Genomic DNA, 18055 nt, shown 5'->3' on the forward strand with positions numbered 1-18055 from the left:
AGGACATCTCCTGCCAAGGCCAAAACCAACATTCGGCACATCCTACAGTCAAAATTATGAGACTGGGGGGCTTCCCTGGTGGCGCAGTGGTTGAGAGTCCGCCTGCCAATGCAGGGGACACGGGTTCGTGCCCCGGTCTGGGAAGATCCCACATACCGCAGAGCGGCTGGGCCCGTGAGCCATGGCCGCTGAGCCTGTGTGTCCGGAGCCTGTGCTCTGCAACGGGAGAGGCCACAACAGTGAGAGGCCCGCGTACCGCAAAAAAAAAAAAAAAAAAAACAAAAAAAAAAATTATGAGACTGCCTGTGGATATATTTGGCACTTTATGCTGGTTGAAATGGAGCTACAAAGAAATAGAGGAGTGTGAACCATTGTAATGAAAAAAGAATATCTAAAAGATCTGGGTATTAGATTTAGCTTCCACTAGCTGTGTAATCATGGCAGGACATTTCATTGCTTCTTGTCTGTTTCTACATATACAAAATATGGAAATATGAGTACTTACCTCAGGGGTGTTGAGAGATCATATAATAGAAGTTATCTTTAAAAAAATAATATTTTGAGTTTGGGATCATTTTCCAAAATTTTGAGGGCAAAGAGATGCTATAAAATAGCAATTTGCTTTTTTTGGACATAATTTCATTGCCATCAGTTGGAGCATATGACTCTACCAAAATCAAGCATGAGTTAATTGCTGTCTAATTAAAAAACACAACGGGGATCACTGCCACCTAAATTCAGTGGTTCATTCCTGGTGTTGCTGCCTAAAATAACAGGTAAGACAATCCATTAGCAGATGGTCTTAACTTTTAAGTCAAAAGGGTCAATATGAAGACTTTATTTTTCAGTTCTGAGGATTCTCAGCATGTTGGGTGGGCTCTTTTTATGGTGTAATGGAGGATAAAGACCACTCCTTAATTCGGGACTCAGTGTTCACTTGTTGATGGGTCTAGAAAGAGCATTCGTTGCTCGTTTAAGTGCAAAGAGTAGCCAGTAATCTAAGCCACTTTCCATACTTTTTTACTGGAATTGCTTATAAAGGGCATGGCAGTATTGACCAATTTAAGCTTACTTATGCTTCCAGGCAGAAGTAATAAAGTGACCTAATCAGGCAAGAGAAATTGCATAAAGTTTGCATGATCCCCAAGCTGGAAGACAGCCCTCCAGGAACATAATCTTAAGAGTAGAGAATTGCCTTATTTTTAACTATGATTTTACTTTTTATTGTAATGAGGCCAAATCTGGTGGGAGCTCTGGTCCCAGTGGTGGAAAGAGATAAAAATCACAGAACGTAAAGCAGGAGGTAATTGGCAGCATTGACTTTTGGTGACTGATTAATGCAGTACTGAATAAAAGCAATGTGATCTAGCGGGGGGTGGGAGAGGAGAGTCTGAGTAGAAATAGCCAAGAGTAAAATCCAGGGCTTCCAATATTATTGTAAATGAGCCTCCTATGTTAGGACTGGCAAATGAAAATAGCAGTGGCTTAGATAACCAACAAGGACCTACTTACTGTATAATATAGGGAACTGTACTCAATATTTTGTAATAACCTATAAGGGAAAAGAATCTAAAAAAGAGTGTGTATATGTATAGATATTTAACTGAATCACTGTGCTGTACACCTGAAACTAACACAACATTGTAAATCAACTATTAAAAAATAATAAAATTATGCAAAAAAATAAAAATAAAATGTAAAATTGGCTATAAATACAAAAAAAAAAGGAAAGAAAAAGAGGAAGGAAGAAAGAAAGGAAAGAAAGGAAGGGAGGAAGGAAGAGAAAAGGAAGGAAGAAAATTTCTCAAGTAAAAATCTAGGCGATGTGGCAGGAAGGAAGGGAGGGAGGAAGGAAGGAAGGAAGAAAAGTTTCTTAAGTAAAAATCCAGGCAGTGTGGCACTCCCTGGTGATAGAGGGCCTAGGCACCTTCTGTCTTGTGTGATCACTATTCCCAAGAGAGCTGCCACATATGGTTCTGCTTGTCATGTCCTGCACATGGTCAAAGCCCATGATCGGCTAGCTTATCAGGCATCCTAGGGCACTGGTTGAGTCGGTCTGGAGGAAGGAGGGTCTTTTTCTAATTCACAAAGAGGGACCACCTGGACCCCAAGTTCTGTGGGGAGGGTGGGCCTTTCTCTGAGTTGCACACAGCAGTGTCGTGGTCCTGATGGTTCAAGATGGCTTTTCTAGTCCCAGGCCTTCTGTTCCCATTCTGTTTAGCAGGAAGGAAAAACAAGGAAAGACAAACTTCCTCTCTTAAGAGTACTTCATAGAAGTTAAATATAACCATATCCACTTTTGTCCCGTTCTTCTGACATTTGGCCACTGCAAGGGGGCTGGGGAATGTAGTCTTTATTTAGGTGGCTATGTGGACAGCAAAAATTCAAGGATGAAGCATAGAATACGTATTTGGGGACAGCTAAACATCTCTCCCACACCATCAAATTAGAGTAAACAGACTATAGAATGAGGTTAGTGGCTTGAACCTAGTTCTGATCTCTAAATAAAACTAATGGTGGGGCTTCCCTGGTGGCGCAGTGGTTGAGAGTCCGCCTGCCGATGCAGGGGACACCGGTTCATGCCCCGGTCTGGGAAGATCCCACATGCCGCGGAGCGGCAGGGCCCGTGAGCCATGGCCGCTGAGCCTGCGCGTCTGGAGCCTGTGCTCCGCAGCGGGAGAGGCCACAACCGTGAGAGGCCCGCATACCGCAAAACAAAAAACAAAAAACAAAAAAAAACTAATGGTGAACCACTAAAATCCCTTCCAGTTTTATAATCCTACTCTATAAATCTTTAGTTTGGAATAGGAAAACAGAAAGTACATTTCCCAGACTTAGCCGATTAAAGTAGGTTCAGGGATGGGCATTTAATAACTAATGCTTAGTTGAGGCCTTAGTCTATATCAGACACTGTTCTAAGTGCTTGAGGTTGATTAACTTATTTAAATTCTTATATCAGCCCTATGAGATATTGTTAAAATCCCCATTTTATAGATGATAAACTGAGTCACAACAGGTTAAGTAACTCAACTGAGACCCAGTAAATGACAAACCCGGGAAGTTGACTTCTGAGTGCATGCCCTTAGTTGGAAACCTACAACCTCTAAAGTGACAAGTTGGTTCACTGAGAAGCAATCCTGGGGTCTTTGGGAGAATTATTGAGAAGGAGGCTCTTTGTTGTTGTTGTTACTAAACTAGTAGAACGTAAGCCTGGAACTGTGGCAGCCTGGAACTACTTCAGAAGCAACGTGAAAGCCCATTGGGAATGAGGTCCAGGAGGAACACGGAACTGAGATGGGGAAAGAGATTCTGGTGCTAGCAGGATTCACTGTGTCTGAAATCAGATACCCCTAGATTTTTCAGGTATTTAAAATTTTTTATTCTCATCACTACCTCTACCTGCCCCACATATCTTTTATTAAATTGAGCTTCTGAGATTCAGTAGAGTTGTCTTCTGACAACATGGTAAGTTAACCAAATTCAGTTAACATTTGTGGACCTATGTCTGAAGATCATTAAGTTGCATCACTGTTTAAGACACTGAAGACAGAAGATGGAGTATGTTCTTAGAGCCACATGAATTAAGCAACTTAAGTAGTAACTTGTTGAAAAGTATGGAAGAATGGAAAGCAAGAAAGTTGCATATTTAGATATGTAGGGGGTAGGGCTGAGAAGACAAAATTCAGAGACAACTATCACAATAATGCTTAAGGTCTCTTTAATTTGCATTCAACGCCTGGCTACATACCCTTGGGAAAGTTCACTCCTCTAAGCCAACATTTCTTGTGTAAGAGGAGATTAAAACTAGCATTTATATATCTTATTTGAGGTTGTGAGGATAATATGATCATACAGGTTAAGGGCTTAGGCCAGTGCCTGGAACGCTAAATACTCAATAACATTAGCCTTCTGTAGCAGATGTGAGATTATAGAAGCAGTTTGAGGGAAGAAGCCTCAGAAATGTGGGTTAGGGCAGCATTTCAGTATAACTAGAGAAGGCTTGTGGTTGGGGGGTCTAATTACTTTCAATTCCCGAGAGTAATTAAGACCTGAAGAACAAGTTGGGACAAAGAAAGTGGAGTAATGCTCCATTTTATATATATATATATATATATATATATATATATATATATATATATATATAATATCACGCTACTTTGGACCTATATTTATTTGGCAAATAAAGTTCCATTGAAGGTTTGGAAACAAAATGGTGCTGATGGACGGGGATAGCACTTGCAAAGAGATGAAAGGAAACAATGGCTTTTAAAAAGTTGGAAATTCCCTACTGTGGGAAATGTACTAAAGAGATTACAGTGATCTAGGCCTTTTCTCCTCAGAGTGATTCTAGATCTACAGCATCAGGAACATCTGGAAGCTTGTTAGACATGCAGAATCACAGGCCCCACTCCAGACTACTGAACTGGAGACTACGTTTTGATAAGATCCCTGTATGATTTTACGCACATTAAAATTTGGGAAGCACTGGTCAAGGCTAGAGAAAAACGCATGGATTTCATTGTTTGAAATACAAGAGAATGCAGGGATGTGGTCCCAAATCACGGGAACGCCTAAATGTTGGGAATACAGTGGATACACGTAGCATAGTTTTCTTCAGGCTCTGTCTCATTTGAGGTGTGTGCCTACCAAAAACAGAAATGTAGCACTAACCATTGATCTACGTCCTATCAGTGTTCTTCACACTAAGACTGATGCTAAGGAGTAATTCTGGCTCCCCAAGTTTTAAATCTTTTAAGTGGTCTTGAAATTTTAGTGAATGATAACTCCTTGTTTATTGTGAATAAAGGAGAGTTGGATTAGTTATGTATTGCTGTATAACACCCCAAAGCTAAGCAGCTTAAAGCAACAAACTCTTCTATCACTGTCTCTGTGGGTCAGGAATCCAGAAGTGGCTTAGCTGGGTGGTTTGGCTCAGAATTTCTTATGAAGCTGTATCAAGCTGTTGACAGGGGCTGCAGTCAGTCATCTGAGGCTTAACTAGGGCTGAAGGATCTACTTTCAAGCTTGCGCACATACTTGTTTGCAGGCCTCAGTTTCTCACCACATGTATGTATCCATAGACTGCATGAGTGGCTTCATGGAATGGCAGCTGGTTTTCCCAGAGCGAGTGAGCCAGGGGAGAGAGACAGAGACAGGCGGAAAGAGACAGAGAGGGGGCACTAAAAGTGGAAGTTGCAGCCTTTCATAATCTAAGGATGGAAATGACACACCATCACCTTTGCCGTATGTTGGTCTCACAGACCCACCTTGGTACACTATGGTAGGGGATTACACAAGGGTGTGAATATCAGCAGGTGGAGGTCATTGATAGGCCATCTTGGACCCTGGCTGCTCCAGGTGCAGCTTGTATAGCTGGGAGTGTCTTCAGTCTCTGTGGAGAGGAGGGTACTGAAACAATGTTTGGCTTGCAGATCTCATACCCATATTTAAACTTCAAGAGCTACTGATCCAAGCAGAAATGGATTTTAGTCCTAATTGGTGGGGAAAAGAGGGGAATATGGAAGCAAAGAACACCTATTCACTTGAGATTGCCTTTATATTCCAAAAAATTGAATGCAGAACACTCTCAGCAGTTAATTCATAATTGCATCAAAAGTGGGGAAGGGATGCTTTACTTGAAAATAGTCAAACCGACTCCTCTAAACAGGCCATACTTGCCCGCGTACTAACCTTCCTACATCGAAGGTTGGCCACAATGAGTGATGAATATAACCAAATGTTGGGAAAACGTTTGCAACTCCTCTTATCGACAGGCCTGCAGATTCTGCTTCAGGTGGTGCCATATGCTTCTTGATCAGCTCTGTGCATCTTTATGCAATCTCTCACACTGAACCGGGCATATGATGAACCCAACCCACGTTACCTCCCATTGTCTATATAAACTATTAAAACTGAAAAAAACTTGTATGGAAGAGCTATTGTTGCCCATCTCTGTGGAATTTTGGCTGGGATAGATGGCTCCAGTTCCTATATAAAAAATATTTAGGGACTTCCCTGGCAGTGGTTAAGACTTTGCGCTTCTGCTGCAGGGGGCTTGGGTTCGACCAGGACTCTTAAGTTCTGCGTACCATGTGGCATGGCCAAAAAAAAAAATACATTTTTCTTTAAAATTTTTCTTCTTCATTACAGAGATATTCAGAGGAAAAACTCTGAATACATCATTTATCATCAACATCACTAATCATCAGGGAAATGCAAATTAAAACCACAATGAGATATCACATCACACCTTTAGAATAAACAAGAAATAAGTGTTGGAGAGGGTGTGGACAAAAGGGAACCCTCATGCGCTGTTAGTGGGAATGTAAATTGGTGCAGCCACTGTGAAAGTTCCTCAAAATGTTAAAAATAGAACTACTATATAATCCAGCAATTCCACTTCTGGGTATTTATTCAAAGAAAACAAAAACACTAATTTGAAAAGATATATACACCCTTATGTTCATTGCAGCATTAATTACAATAGCCAAGATATGGAGACAATCTAAGAGCCCATCAACAGATGAATGGATAAAGAAGATGTGGTACATATGCAAGTTGTTACCTGTGCTTCTGACAAATTGGCTATGGGTGGAATGTTCCAAAAACCCCCTCCTGGAGTTCAATACATTTGCTAGAGTGACTAACAGAACACAGAGAAACATTTTACTTACTAGATGACTGGTTTATTATAAAAGTTTATAACTCAGAAACAGCCAGGTGGAAGAGATGCATAGGGCAAGGTATGTGAAAAGGGCTCTGAGCTTGCATGCCCTCTCCAGACCCTCTCCCCAGATCTGCACATGTTCACCAACCTGGAAGCTCTCTGAACCCCAACCTTTTGGATTTTTATGGAAGCTTCATTACACAGACTGATTGATTAAATCACTGGCCATTGGTGATTGAACTCAATCTCTAGCCTCTCTCCCTTCCCAGGAGGTTGGGGACAGGGTAAGGGGGTGACTGGGGGTGAGGTGGGAGTGGGACTGATAGTTCCAACCCTCTAATCTCAGGGTTGGTTCCCACAGCAACTGGCCCCCATCCTTAGATCAGTAGAGACTTCCCCAAAGTCACCTCATTAACATAACAAAAGACACCTTCAGGGCTCTCCTCACTTAGGAAATTCCAAGAGTTTTAGAAGCTGTGTGCCAGGAATGGGTAACAAGACCAACTATATATTTCTTATTATAGATCACAGTATCACACCTTCTAAGAAGACTAACACAAGAATTCAGCTAAAACATTGAGAATTGAAAAGTTAGCCATTATTTGGTCTAACGTCTCCTTCAATATAATGGATTTTCTTTGGTATCCAAGACTTCTGATAAATGAATCTTACTTAGATGAAACCCAACTCTGTCTCCCTGAATTACTCACCAATTGGTTCTTGTTCTCTGAAAGAGTAGTTCAGCTTACTCTATGACTGCCTTTCAAGTGCTATTAAATAAAAATGCAAGTTTTAATACTAGGTCCTCATCTTTGACCTTAGAGAGTCACTTAAATACTTTGACTCACTGTTTCTTCAACTGCAAAATGGCAAGTCCTACTTTGTCATAGGGTTGTTGGGAAAGTAACAGTAACCATTTATTAAATATTTACTATGTTCTAGGTACTAATGAGAACTTCATACACTGAGTTATTAATACTCCTAATCCTATGAGGCTGATGGTATTATTCCCATTTTACTGAGAAGAAAGTTGAGGCTGAGAAAAATTAAATAACTTGGCCAACTACTACAGAGTCATAGGACTAGGATTTGAACACAGTTCTGTCTGGCAGCAAATTCCTGGACTTAATCATTTTACTCTTTGGCCTGCTATGAAAGAAAGTACTTCATAAATTTCAATTATTCAAATATTTCAAATGATTTCCTTTAGCCTTTTCTCCAGGTGAAACATTCTCATTTTTTTTCAGTTATTCCTTGAAGAACTATCATTTCCCCAGCCCATATCATTAGATTCACTGTCCTCATGGAGTAGCATGTTTTTAACGTTCCCATTTAATATATCCTAACTAGAATGGGAAGTGATGTCCTAATGTGGCTAGAGTTAGGAACAATATTCCACAATGCTTCTCCAGCTCATAACATGTATGTTCTACCTGTTTCTGAACCCAGACAAGCTAAAGCTTTGTTATCATCCTCCTCAATAGGCTGCAAGGGTCAAACATGCTGGAACTTGTGTCTGAAATGAATGAATCAGTGTAGAATCTGAGTTCAACATCTTTTTTTTTTTTTCGGTACGTGGGCCTCTCATTGCTGTGGCCTTTCCCGCTGCGGAGCGCAGTCTCCGGACGCACAGGCTCACGGGCCCAGCCGCTCCACGGCATGTGGGATCTTCCCAGACCGGGGCACGAACCCATGTGCCCTGCATCGGCAGGTGGACTCTCAACCACTGCACCACCAGGGAAGCCCAGAGTTTGTGGATTTTTAAAGAAATAAGAGTGGATTTTTTTTTCCTTTAAAAAAGTCACACCACTGACTTGCGTTTTCTTGAGTGGGAGAGAAAGGGAGGGGTGGGCTGCCGGGACGTTCCTAACTTTGGGTACCCAAAAGCAAGTATGTGGAGAAGAGAGACTGAGATCCACCGCTTCTGAGGCAACTTTCATATCAGCTGCCTGGGCTAAGAGGTATGAGATTAAGAGCAGTAAGATCATGTTATGGCCCTTGTTTCAGCTGAAGACAAAGTGTAGACTGCATAGTAGGATCCCACTGGATGCCTGTTAAGTAGGTTAGGTTGAAGCACGTGATTATATCTGATGGATGGGTGGGAAACTCAGTGCCAGGTACCCTGGAGGTACTCAGTCGATATGGGTTCATCTTAGCAATAATGCTGAGGCTTCAACTACTACTTGATGGTTTCATTTTACAATTTGTACGGGCAGAGCAGGAATCATCATCGAAGCTGGGAGGGTCTAGCACTAGGTGTTTAGAAAAATCATTTCATTTCTTATGTTTTGGGGGATGAGAACTAAAGGGGACTAGTGTATTTCTTTGTGCCCCGAGAATCACATGTATTTATCTTTTGGCCTTGACATGGTCATAAAATATGTTTTCTTTAAAGGAAAAATTTATGGAAAACTCATGTTCATGTTGAATGATTTTAGGGTTGGTTTGTTATTTATGCATTTCTTTCTAATTGTGTTTTTTTCTTTTTACATTGCAAAAGAAGTAGATTCTGGCTATGAAGTCCAAACTATCACTGGGGAAAGTGAACTTCACCAAGTCATTTGTCATGACAAAAATGGCTTATCAGTCATAGTTAAAACAATCTAGGAGTTGGTAAAGATATTTTGATTTGTTCTTGTGAAAGATTTACTTCTTAAGACAAGTCCAGAATACTTAAAATACCGAAGTGCAAATACTTAGATAGCAAATGTATTTAAACCTCAAAACATTTAGGACACAATGTATTTGCCTATGGGATCAATAAAGCACTTGAAAATATTTTGTTTTATAGTCACACATTTTATTACAAATTTCTTTTATTTTGTACCTAATAGAAAAGCAAGTTTGGAGTCTATTTACAGGTACTATATACATTTACATATATTACATACAGTTAATGAATTTAAAGAAAATGGGCAGAGAAACACAATATATATGGAAGAATATGCCACTGTACATGGTTTATTATCATGGTCCTTAGTATTACTGAATCTTTACTATAGTAATAAATACAGTTCTATATTTATACATCTTATAAAACATCTCATAAATGTATTTTTTTCAATTCCAAGTTAAAACATCTGATCAAAATAAACATGCTTATATAAAAATAAATCTACCTAACAGACTTTTGGTTTGGATGTAGTGAAGCTAATGTAGTATAATAGAAATTATTAATTAATCCTTTGACCTTTAGTATTTAATAATTTTGCCTTGTACAATACCTAACACATGTATTAAATATGGAATAAGCAGAGAAGTCATGTTCTTGACATCAGGTAGGTTGATCCAAAGACAACATAGCTAAAACCAAGCTAAATAAACAGGATAATATATTACCGAGTTCCTGTTGAGTCAAAAGTGGTTTCAGACATTGTTGCTAAAGCTACTAGAGGTACCTGTGAGAAGTTATGTCAGTGGATTTAGTTTACGCTCTGCCTGCATTTGATTGTTACCTCATGATGCACATCAGTTTGAATCAAGTGACAAAACCTCCTGTGAAAAACGTGCACTCACCCAGGGGGAAAATACTCCCGGGTTGCTTACCGTCTTTTCTGCGAATGTCCATTGCCGGCAATGGAGTTTTCTTCGAACCTCTGGGCACCAAGGGGTTAAAAATGAATTAGACAAGACCTCATCTGTACATCATTGCCTTCGTGGCAATTTATGAATTTAAGTTCATTTTCCTTTCAAAGTATTTGTAAGCAGTTTTATTCCACTGAGGGTGGAAGTGCCGATACATAAAATCTAGCATCTCTAAGAATGGTGTGACTGTGAATGAGAAGTTAATAGTGCCTTAGTTATCCATTCACAGGGGTGTTGGTGACCTGGAAGGACCCTTTCTGAGGAAAGGTGAAGCAGTACTAAAACATCTCCACATGGTCATTAAAATGAAATCCTACTGGTCACAACCATTACTTAGTAATGTAGGCCATTTAAAAACTCTTATTTTCCTAATACCTCCAACCATATATGAACGGTTTCTCTGGTTTAAAACCCCTTTCGTAAGCAAGTGAGTTGAAAAAGAATTCAATTGAAATCATGGAGAATTTTTTGAACAGTTCAATCTGTTTTTAAAATATTTATATATATTTTAGGCTTACCTGAAGAGTGTGACTGAGTTATATAGCTTGAACAAGTTATATAAGCAGCATTTAGACTTATTTTTCACTCTCTTGTATCAATAATTATCAGCTTTTTGACACTGAGAGGTTTTTTTTTTTTTTTAAATCAAGTTTCAACTCAGCTCTTTTTAGTTACTGCTCTGATATACTCAACCTCACATTTTTGGGTTTTCAATTTTTGAAAACTTTCTGTCACATATTAATTAGAGACATGGGACAAATGCCACAGATGAAAGATGACAGCTTTCGGTCATTGGATAAGCTGGTGGTGACCCAGAATTGGAAGGCAGGTCACAGGCTCTGCTGGCACTGGTGAAGGTTACCAAGGCCTGGGTTGAGTCACAGGACTGTTTCTCAACATCATCAGAGTTAATAGACATCAGGCTTGTGTGTTTCGATCTTGTCCAGAAGTGGGTTTGCTTTCCCAGGCTCCCCAGATCCTCCTTAAAATGAGGATTGAAGAGGATGTAGAGAAGGGGATTGAGACATGCAGGAAGGGGGACAATCACCAGAAGGATAAACTTAATTACTTCAGGGCTGATGAATGTGAGGTTCAGTAAAGAGGAGAAGGACAAGAAAGCCACCGGGCAGTATAGGATACAGTTGGTGAAGAGCAACAGAGCAATGTGCTTCACCATAGAACAGTCCCAAATATTCTCCAGGTCTCCCTTTTCCAAATTGCAGTAGAGCTTGGTGTAGGCAATGGTCATCACGAGGAAGCAAAGGGAATTGAGCAAGACGAGGGCCACCATGTAGCCTGTGGCGCTGGGCTCCCCAAAGGGCAGCGGCAGGCAGAGCGGGGAGGCGCTGTACTCGCTGCCGCCCAGCAGAGGAACCGCGGCGATGGTCGCCGCCAGCATGGCGCAGAGCGCAACGATTGCTTTCAGACTGGAAAAAGGAGTTTTCGTTTCGAATTTTGCAGAGCATTTCACAGAGAACCCACGCTCCAGGGCTGCCAGGGTAAGCAGGAAAACCGAGGATTCCGAAGCAAAAATGGACAAAAACCCGACGACCTGGCAGCCGACCCCCTGCTCCCACCACGCACCGTGCTGCGCAAAGCTGCCAAAAGTAAAGGCATCCACGCCAGCCAGCACAGCACTGGAGACCCCCGTGAGCATGTTCACCACGGCTATTAACCCAATTAACAGTTTTACGGAGGAAATGTACAGAGGGGCTCTGAACACGGTTGAAGTCACCAGGGCATTACACGTCAGGGCCAAAACTGCTATGGTCCACACTCCAATGCGGATCAGCCAGCTACCGAACAGGTATTCGCAGAGTTTGAAAGGGCCTAGAAGTCCAAGGAAGAAAAAGACTGGGTATCAAATTAGTGTTCACAACTTTTGCCAAATTACCTCTTTGTCTCTCTTGTTAGGACACCAAGAGATAGAGACCAGTAACAGCCATGGTAACACACAGTTCCCTTATGGCACACTCCACTTTATTAAACCACTATTTAATGTAAAGGTGAACATACCGGGTGCCCAGATTTTCAAGCTATGCCCAGAGAAATGGAGCCGGGGAGTTTAAATCACTGGATTCAGGTCCCCCAAATACAGCAGTGTGAGGGCCAGGTAACAAGTCAGATCTCTGGTTTTTGTTTTTTTTTTAATAAAGTTTTTTTTTTTTTTTTTGATGTGGACCATATTTAAAGTCTTTTTTGAGTTTGTTACAATATTGCTTCTGTTTTTTTTTGTTTTGTTGTTTTGGTCTGGAGGCATGTGGGATCTTTTCTCCCCGACCAGGGATTGAACCCGCACCCCCTGCATTGGAAGGCGAAGTCTTAACCACTGGACCACCAGGGAAGTCCCTCCTGGGCGTTTTATGATATTTGTCCAGAATGCTTCAAAAAAGGTTCTGTAAACAGGGAAGGAGAATCCTAGGGAAATACTCAGTGATGTTAGAAGAGGAAGTATGAAGGTGCATTTCATGAGAATGTCGTCTTAGGTTTAGATTGACATTTGACGTTTAGGTGCAAGGAACCATCAAATTGTTGAAAATAAAATATCAGCCCTCCCCAGCTGTCTTTTTTTTTTTCAACTGGTCTATCCTATTTCAGGGAATGGGACAAACAATTAAGTGAATAATATATATAGTTTTTACTTATCTCTAAAACTATTATTTGCTTTAACCAAATAGCTATTTAGAGAAGACTTACAAGAAATCACTGTCAAAAATCAGTGATTACATGAAGCAAGACTGTTGCATACCAGACTAAATAGCTAATATTATTTTAAAAATTACATATACTTCTAACTATAAGATTGGTTCTTTCATTTCCATTAATCTGAATCAAAAGTCTCCTACAAAGATCCTATTTATGAATGGAGACCAACTCCAGGGAACGAACATTTGTATTTTAAAGGTCCCCATGGGGTGGGATATTGATGAGCTGCAAAGATGGCACAGATTTTGCCTTGAAGTGTAGCCAAATGTCCCTGATGGCCTCAGAATTAAGGGTGGGTACTGCTGCTGAGCAGGTCTGATGCCTTTCTCACCTGGGGAAGGTGAGCATTGCACCGAATGAAGGGCTTTCAGGTCTTCCTCAAAATCAAGCAGGAAATCTTCAAGATCACGCTCATCTGCAGGAATGAGAAGTTCTGGAACGATTAGTTCTGGAATGATTAGTTCTGTCTCTCTTTTCAGGGGCCAACTTCCAGGGAGGAGAGTCCTGGATTGCCCTAGAGACATGAAATGTCTCAAAGGGAACTGAGGGTCAGACATCCCACTTTTCCCTGGGCTTTCTTGCAAGTCTATTATAAAATTGCTTTGGGATGTTCTACTCAAGCTACTATATGACAGAATTTCAGCAGAACTGGGGGCAAGGGACAGTAACCCTGGACTCCCTGTCATAACGTCGAAGCTCTCTCATTCTGTTCTTGTTCCCTGGAGCTCACGATGGCCCCAAATTGCACTGACCTAAATTAGAGAGAGAGCGTGGGCCTCTCCGTTCAGTGGAAGAACCACTTTATCCGATTTTCTAACACTTAGATAGCTATAGTGCAAATGTTCTGAGCTGTGTTCTCTGAGTACAAGAGGGAGAATTAGTAAGTTTCAATCTTTCTGGGGAATTCTGCTTAACAGAGGACAAATCAAGTAACTGGTGCTTGGATTAGCTATCCATGAAACAGGAGTTTTGTGATCTAACACACTTACTGATTTAATTGGTCTGGGGTGAGGTTTGGGCACCAGTGTTTTTTAAAAGCTTCTGTGTGATTACAATATATGGACCAGGGTTGCAAATCATTGTCCTTGAAAATAAACTCCACGAAGAACCTTGTCTCTCTCGTTCATTGTGTGCCTCTAGGGCATAGAACAGTGCCTGGCACACAGTAGACACTCTAATTGTTTATTTTTGGGGGGGGAGGGTTGAATAAATATAGTAGAAATTAGGGTGGGTGAGGCAGAAAAAGCAAAAATGAAAGCAAGAACAAGAGCAAGACATATGCTGTAGCCTAAAATAAAAAAGCCAAAGGCTAGCTATAATATCAGCTCCTTAATCAGGTCTGTGTGCAGGAAGAAAAGTTAAGATAATGTGCAGACAGACTGAATCGTACTTACTTGGGAATCAACAAATCATTAAGACCCAAAGGAAGAAAAGCCAGTCTATTTAGACTCTGTGCAAACTTGCAAGGTTGGCAGGGAAAGGAAATTGGGGGCTGCCCAGAGCACTGCCTCATTACCACAGGTGTGGTTTGAGGTACATTGTTGTCTATTTAAGTCAGGTCTTGCTTCAAGGAAAGCCAAGTGCTTTACAGACATTATCTCATTTCACTTTCCTGACAGCTAGCCTTTGTCGGGGGTAGGTGGGGAGAATGTTTTAGGATTAGTTGGATAAGAAGTTGGATTCTTAAGCCCTTCTGCTGAAATATGGAGGCATCTAAAATGTCTATATCCTCCACTCCCCACTGGGGTTTAAGAATAAAAATAGATTGCATTTTCTGGAGAAAAAAGCGCAGAAGCATGTTTGAAAAAGTTATCCACAGGGATAAGGCCCTCAAAAAAGTTTATGAAAATATTGATAATCAATTTTAATATTTACCCCTGAGGACAATATGTGCTAAAAGGGATCTAATTGTAAATATAAGTATTAAGAAATCCCTTAGAGAAAAGATGACTTTTTAGAATGAATCCTAAAGGAGTTTTCTCTTTCTCTAAGAATCTTTAAAAAGTGGGATTGATCCTCAACTTGCTGGAGAGATTACATAGGGACTTGTTTGGAGTTCAGATGATCTGCTCGATGACTTTTCAAGCCCCGTTCAGACACAATTTCATCACAGTGACATAGCAGCTCTCACCTTGAACTTGAAACATTCCAGCATCTTTCTTATGAAGGTCATCTGCACTGCTGTTGTCGCCTTTATTCCACTGATTAGAAATTTTATAGACATTTTCACATACTCCAAATGCACAGCACTGATATGCATAAGGCATTTCTATAACCCTTTGAATGAACAAAACCAAACAAAAACACACACTTAAAGAAATAGATTGTTAAATACAGTGCTCATCTTTCACTTAATAATTCTGCCTGTGGATCTTAGCCTTAATAAGTAATCTAAAGTGTTAACTATGTGCATAAAGATGTTGATTACCGTGCTATTCATAACAACGGAGTTATTAAAAATTATTGCCATGAAATGTTGACAGTTGCTGAGGCTGAGTGATGGATATATTATTTTCTCTACTTTTGAGTTTGAAAATTTCCATAATAAAAACATTAAAAAATGACTGTTAGGAAAATTGTAACACCATTAAAAAGTGCTTATGGTATGACATAACGTAAAGTGACAAAAAGGTGATATAAGTTTGTATACGTACTGTGATTCTAACAATTAAAAATACATTGGAAACAAAATCTGGAAGGAAATAACATAAAACTTTGGTTAAGGGTATTTGTAGACTTTTTTCCCTCTCTTTTATTTTCTAAACTCTCTTTTGGGGTTATGGTTTTAAAGTATGTAAAAAGTACTGTGGTTTAATATATATACAGATATATATATGTGTATATACATATATATATATATAAAATCTTTCAAGGGACTTTATCGCTAATAAGTGTAACAGGTTTTAAAGAGCATTACTTCCTCAAGCAAATATTAATTTAGTACATTTTATTAGAACATATACATAAGCAAGACGAATTTAAACATGTCAACAGGAGTACAATTATGTTATAATGTTATTTAATTACATGTCCTAGTTTGTATCTCATGGATCAATGGTTTTCAAACTCTTTCCATGAACTCTGTGGTTCCAGGAGGCATCTTTGAAGAAGGAAGGAAGTGTGGTCAGGAAGACACGTTCTCCCACTCCAGGGCTTGTCCTAACAATGCCCCAGGGGTGGGGGACTTGAAGGCATGAAATGCAATTCAAAAGAGTCCCATAAATTTTGAAAACCACTATAACACGTCTATTGTTTCACATGACCACAAATGTATCTTATTAGTTTTAATGACAAACTCACTTGAGTTCTGGAAAGTTTTCAGATGATATCAAGCTCTGTAAGGCATGATTTCCTGTTAATTTTAAGTGAGTTAAACCATGTAACCCAGTTACAGGAAAAGACGACAGGCGGTTGGATGATAGGTCCCTGCAAAACATCAAACAACAATTGGCTTTTAGTCTGTGTTAGCATAAAACGATTATGTTAAAAAAGCAACCTAAAGATGATTAAACTGCTCCATAAAAACTTCTAAGCAGGGTCCTTCCTCTTAATGGTAAAAGGAACCATTTTGGTTTTAGCTCCTGAACGACTCTTCTATTTACCATCAGAATTGCAGGAGAAAAATGTTTTAATCACACCCAAATTGTAATTTCTACATTCAGCTTAATTTTGCCAGATGGGGACATCGAAAATCAAGTGGAGGGTGCTACACATAATTTGAAAAGTGGTGCTGACTAGATCAAGTTAGGGGTGAGGGGGAAAACATTGTTGAGGGTTTATCTTCTTCCTTCTCGCCATAACTTCTGTCTGACCAGTTCCTTCTTTGTCTCTGAGACACAGGAGAGAGGGAGAGGAAAGAGCAAGAGATGGAAAGGGAGGGAAAAAATGGACAGGAAGATTTTCTATTAGTCAAGATGGCAAACTGTAAAATGAAAGACCTTTAGAACTGAACTGATTACTTAGTCCATTCCACCTGATGGCTCAGCAAAAATGGAAAATTTCACCTCAATCACCAGAACCAGCTGTCACCCAGATCGTCATTTATCCACATAAGGACGCACATGGCCTTGGAGGGGCGGGGGGTGGGAAGTGGGGTGCTCCTTTCTGGTGTGATCCAGCTCCAGTGCAGGAGACACTGAGGGCTGGGCATTCTGTGCACTAGGGCTTTTTCAGCAAAACCAACATTTTTGATTAATCAGATGGGGCCCAATTATTAAAAGACATGCCATAAACAAGTCATGAAATACTCACAGCTTTCTTAGAGATGGCAAAGTGGAAAATGCATTGGGGTGAATAACGGCAATTTTGTTCCAAGCTAAATTCCTATTAAAAAAAAAAAAAGGCAAGTGAGAGGATTATATAAAAGAAGACTGTGTGAAGTTTTACCATATATATTCATTCTTCTAACAAAATGTAATTTCCATTCAGGACAGGAGCAATTAACTTATCAAATCATCTTTCAGAGGCAGATATTAATAGTATAAAATGATGAAAGAGAGAATTTTAAAGCAACCTTGTTTAAATCAATCCAGGAAAATCCTTCAGGTGGATACTTTAGATTTTACTCTCTTCTTGCTAAAAAGTTGACTTTAACATGGTTGTAAAATTTTATTAGGGCATTTCTAAGATGAGTAGGGGTCAGGGAATTGGAAGAGACAGGAACTTCTGAGGCTCTCCCTCTGACAGGCAAGTAAATTTTAAGTTATAAAATGTCCCCGGATATGTAATGAAACTCAACAAAAATTTGTGTACATTGTCCATGTATGTCAGGCCTTAAAAGAAACACAGAGATACTTCTTTAAAAAATTCCCAATAGAGAGAATGGACATTTAATTCTTTTTTTTTTTTTTGCGGTACGCGGGCCTCTCACTGTTGCGGCCTCTCCCGTCGCGGAGCACAGGCTCCGGACGCGCAGGCTCGGGGGCCATGGCTCACGGGCCCAGCCACTCCGCGGCATGTGGGATCTTCCCTGACCGGGGCACGACTCGTGTCCCCTGCATCGGCAGATGGACTCTCAACCACTGCGCCACCAGGGAAGCCCCTGGACATTTAATTCTTAACTGGGAAATGAAGAAGAGAGGGGCTAGCATATGTTAG

General features: G+C 40.3%; 1 protein-coding gene across 2 annotated transcripts in view; it reads right to left on the reverse strand.

The window, feature by feature from the left end:
* Window positions 1-9705: 9705 nt before the first annotated feature.
* The window catches only part of LGR5 (leucine rich repeat containing G protein-coupled receptor 5), a 120437-nt gene continuing 112087 nt past the window's right edge, over window positions 9706-18055 (reverse strand). For both annotated transcript variants that reach the window (XM_032645039.1, XM_032645038.1), the window contains 5 exons: window positions 17210-17281; window positions 16259-16384; window positions 15090-15235; window positions 13290-13373; window positions 9706-12082 (listed from right to left, as the gene is read on the reverse strand). In XM_032645039.1, the coding sequence (XP_032500930.1) occupies window positions 10995-12082; window positions 13290-13373; window positions 15090-15235; window positions 16259-16384; window positions 17210-17281 (1516 nt within the window). In that variant the 3' untranslated portion in view covers window positions 9706-10994. The remainder of the gene's footprint in view (window positions 12083-13289; window positions 13374-15089; window positions 15236-16258; window positions 16385-17209; window positions 17282-18055) is intronic.

This window comes from Phocoena sinus, chromosome 10 (assembly GCF_008692025.1).
Source record: "Phocoena sinus isolate mPhoSin1 chromosome 10, mPhoSin1.pri, whole genome shotgun sequence".
Lineage (NCBI taxonomy): Eukaryota > Metazoa > Chordata > Mammalia > Artiodactyla > Phocoenidae > Phocoena > Phocoena sinus.